At 40.3% G+C, this 2,253-nt stretch overlaps 1 protein-coding gene across 1 annotated transcript; it reads left to right on the top strand.

The window, feature by feature from the left end:
* Positions 1-1,529: 1,529 nt before the first annotated feature.
* Positions 1,530-2,242, top strand: LOC129580021 (zinc finger protein with KRAB and SCAN domains 1-like; the record flags this gene model as incomplete). The annotated part of the gene is made up of 1 exon (XM_055470216.1): positions 1,530-2,242. A coding segment is annotated over exon 1 (713 nt), but the record flags the coding sequence as incomplete, so codon positions are not given.
* Between the last annotated feature and the right edge of the window lie 11 nt (positions 2,243-2,253).

The following is a 2,253-nucleotide window of genomic DNA, read 5'->3' on the forward strand; positions in this document are numbered from 1 at the left end:
GACTTGTTCTACGAGATTCGCTTTACATCGATGACAATGAAGGAATTTTGTTTGCTCAACATTCGCTACGGCCATTTGTTCACGTACGAGGAATACAAGTACATTGTTCAGAAGATAACATTGCCGAAATTGATAACACCACTAGGCAGTCCAATGTTCAACAACAGCCTCCGTGAACCACAATGGATTGGCAGTAACGTGCTCAATTGTTATCGTCCCATAGAAATTAGTGATGAAAATGCGAAAGACGAAGAAATGCTTTCTATGTGCTTTGTTGAAGATGAAAGTGAAGACGATGACACCGACGGCAGCGACGACAAAATGTCGTGTGATGAATCCTCCGAAGAGCCATTTGCAACGGGTCACTCCCCGGTTAAGGACATTGAAACCACCACTTTCTCAACGAATAAGGCGATTGTATTGGGCAAATTTGTTTGTTCTTGGGTATCCATAAAGGAAAGCAATGGCAATTTACGTGAGTTAAACTCAACTCTGCCCGTTCATGTGAAAATCGTTGAAATTCCAGGCATTTTTGAACCTCGAAACATCGCCAGAACAAATACACTCGTCACATTCACATCAGCTCTGCAGCCAATGAAAGACACAGTCATCACACTGCCGAAGCCGGTACTCATCAGAACTGGTCGTAACTACGAAATTCGAATGCAACAATCCCCAGACAGTCATTGCTTTGCACATCGCCAACTGAAAACAAAGGTGCTGATTGGACACGAAACTATCATTCGATTCCATGACGATCGACTGTGTCGCAACAAACCAATTGGATTGATCCAAGAGTTGCTGTTCAATCCGTTTTGAGGAGTCGCCAAAAAAAATTATTTCCATTCGTTATTTCATAAACATTGTTCAAAGCTATTCAAATGCAAATAAACTGACGATAAATTCAAGTAATCATGTTTGATGTCATGATCATTCTAACAACGATAAATATTTGTCTGTATCGATTTTTGATGAATTTTGATGTTGAAAGCACCTAATCTCTGTTGATTTTTTTAAAAATATCATTAATTTTTTCCATCATTTCTTTTCATGTTTTATTCAAACTGTATAAAATGTTCAATACGTGACATATGACATAATATGTATCACGACGCGAGCGCCACTTTTGCGAACCAACGCCTTTCCATTCACACACTGACAAGTAATCCACTGTATAATTGTGATGCGAAGAGCAAATTTTCATCAATCACGCGATTTTCATTTTATCGCCAATAAATTGCGTTTAATATCAGTCATCCTTCTAAATTTCAGTTCAGAAACTGTATCATTCTAATTTTAGAGTAAAAATAATTTCGACCAAGCATTTATTTTTCATTTCTGCATATTTTTTTGGGATTAAATTGAACAAATAACCTCATTGTGTGGCTGTGCTTTGGAAACAGCACATTCTGATTGAACAAGTCTATACGGGTAAATAATCTCAACCATTATCACATTTTATTTACATTTTCTCGGAAATTAGTACAAAAATTAATAAATTCGTGTCTACAGCATTGGATTTTGGAATGATGAACAACCAACACGGAAGTGAGCACGTTCCACTCAAAACGAAACCAAATGCTACTCGCACTGAGGCTATGGAAAGGGTGTCCGATGTCGTTGAAATAAAGAAGGAGCCAATGGTCAAGGAGGAACCAGAAGATCATGGCGAAGTATCTATGGTATCGGTGCCACGATCAAGCTACACTGGCTCAACAGTTGAATTCGACGTCGACAGAGCAAACAACGAGTTGAGCATCGAAGATTTGTATTCAACGCATGCCAAACTGGAGCTCAAAGCAGAAGCAGAAGCTGAAGCCGATAGCAAGGTTGAATCGAAGCAAAAAGGAAGCAAGCAAGCAGGTGGAAATGACACTTCGAAGGGAAACACTGCGAAGAAGCAACAGGCGAAGAAAGGTAGTGCGGCGAGGCCAAGGTCATCGGTTGGAAAGTCGAAGAAAGGGGAAATTGGATTGAAAGGCAGAGCCAAAGCGTTGATCAATGCTGCGCATAGAAAACAGTCTGCGGGAAGAAAGACCAAGAAACAGCACAAGTGCCCATCGTGTGATTATGTTGCATCACAGAAAGGCAATTTGAAGAGGCATATGTTGACGCACACTGGCGAGAAGCCGTTCCCATGCAAAATCTGTGACAAACGATTCACACTGAAAAGGAACCTTCAAACACATTTGATAACACACACCGTTGAATATCCGTTCAGCTGTTCAGTTTGTCTCAAGAGGTTCGAACGGA

Source organism: Sitodiplosis mosellana, unplaced genomic scaffold (genome assembly GCF_009176505.1).
Source record: "Sitodiplosis mosellana isolate CC-2019 unplaced genomic scaffold, AAFC_SMos_1.0 Smas_scaffold_6907, whole genome shotgun sequence".
Classification (NCBI taxonomy): Eukaryota; Metazoa; Arthropoda; class Insecta; order Diptera; family Cecidomyiidae; genus Sitodiplosis; species Sitodiplosis mosellana.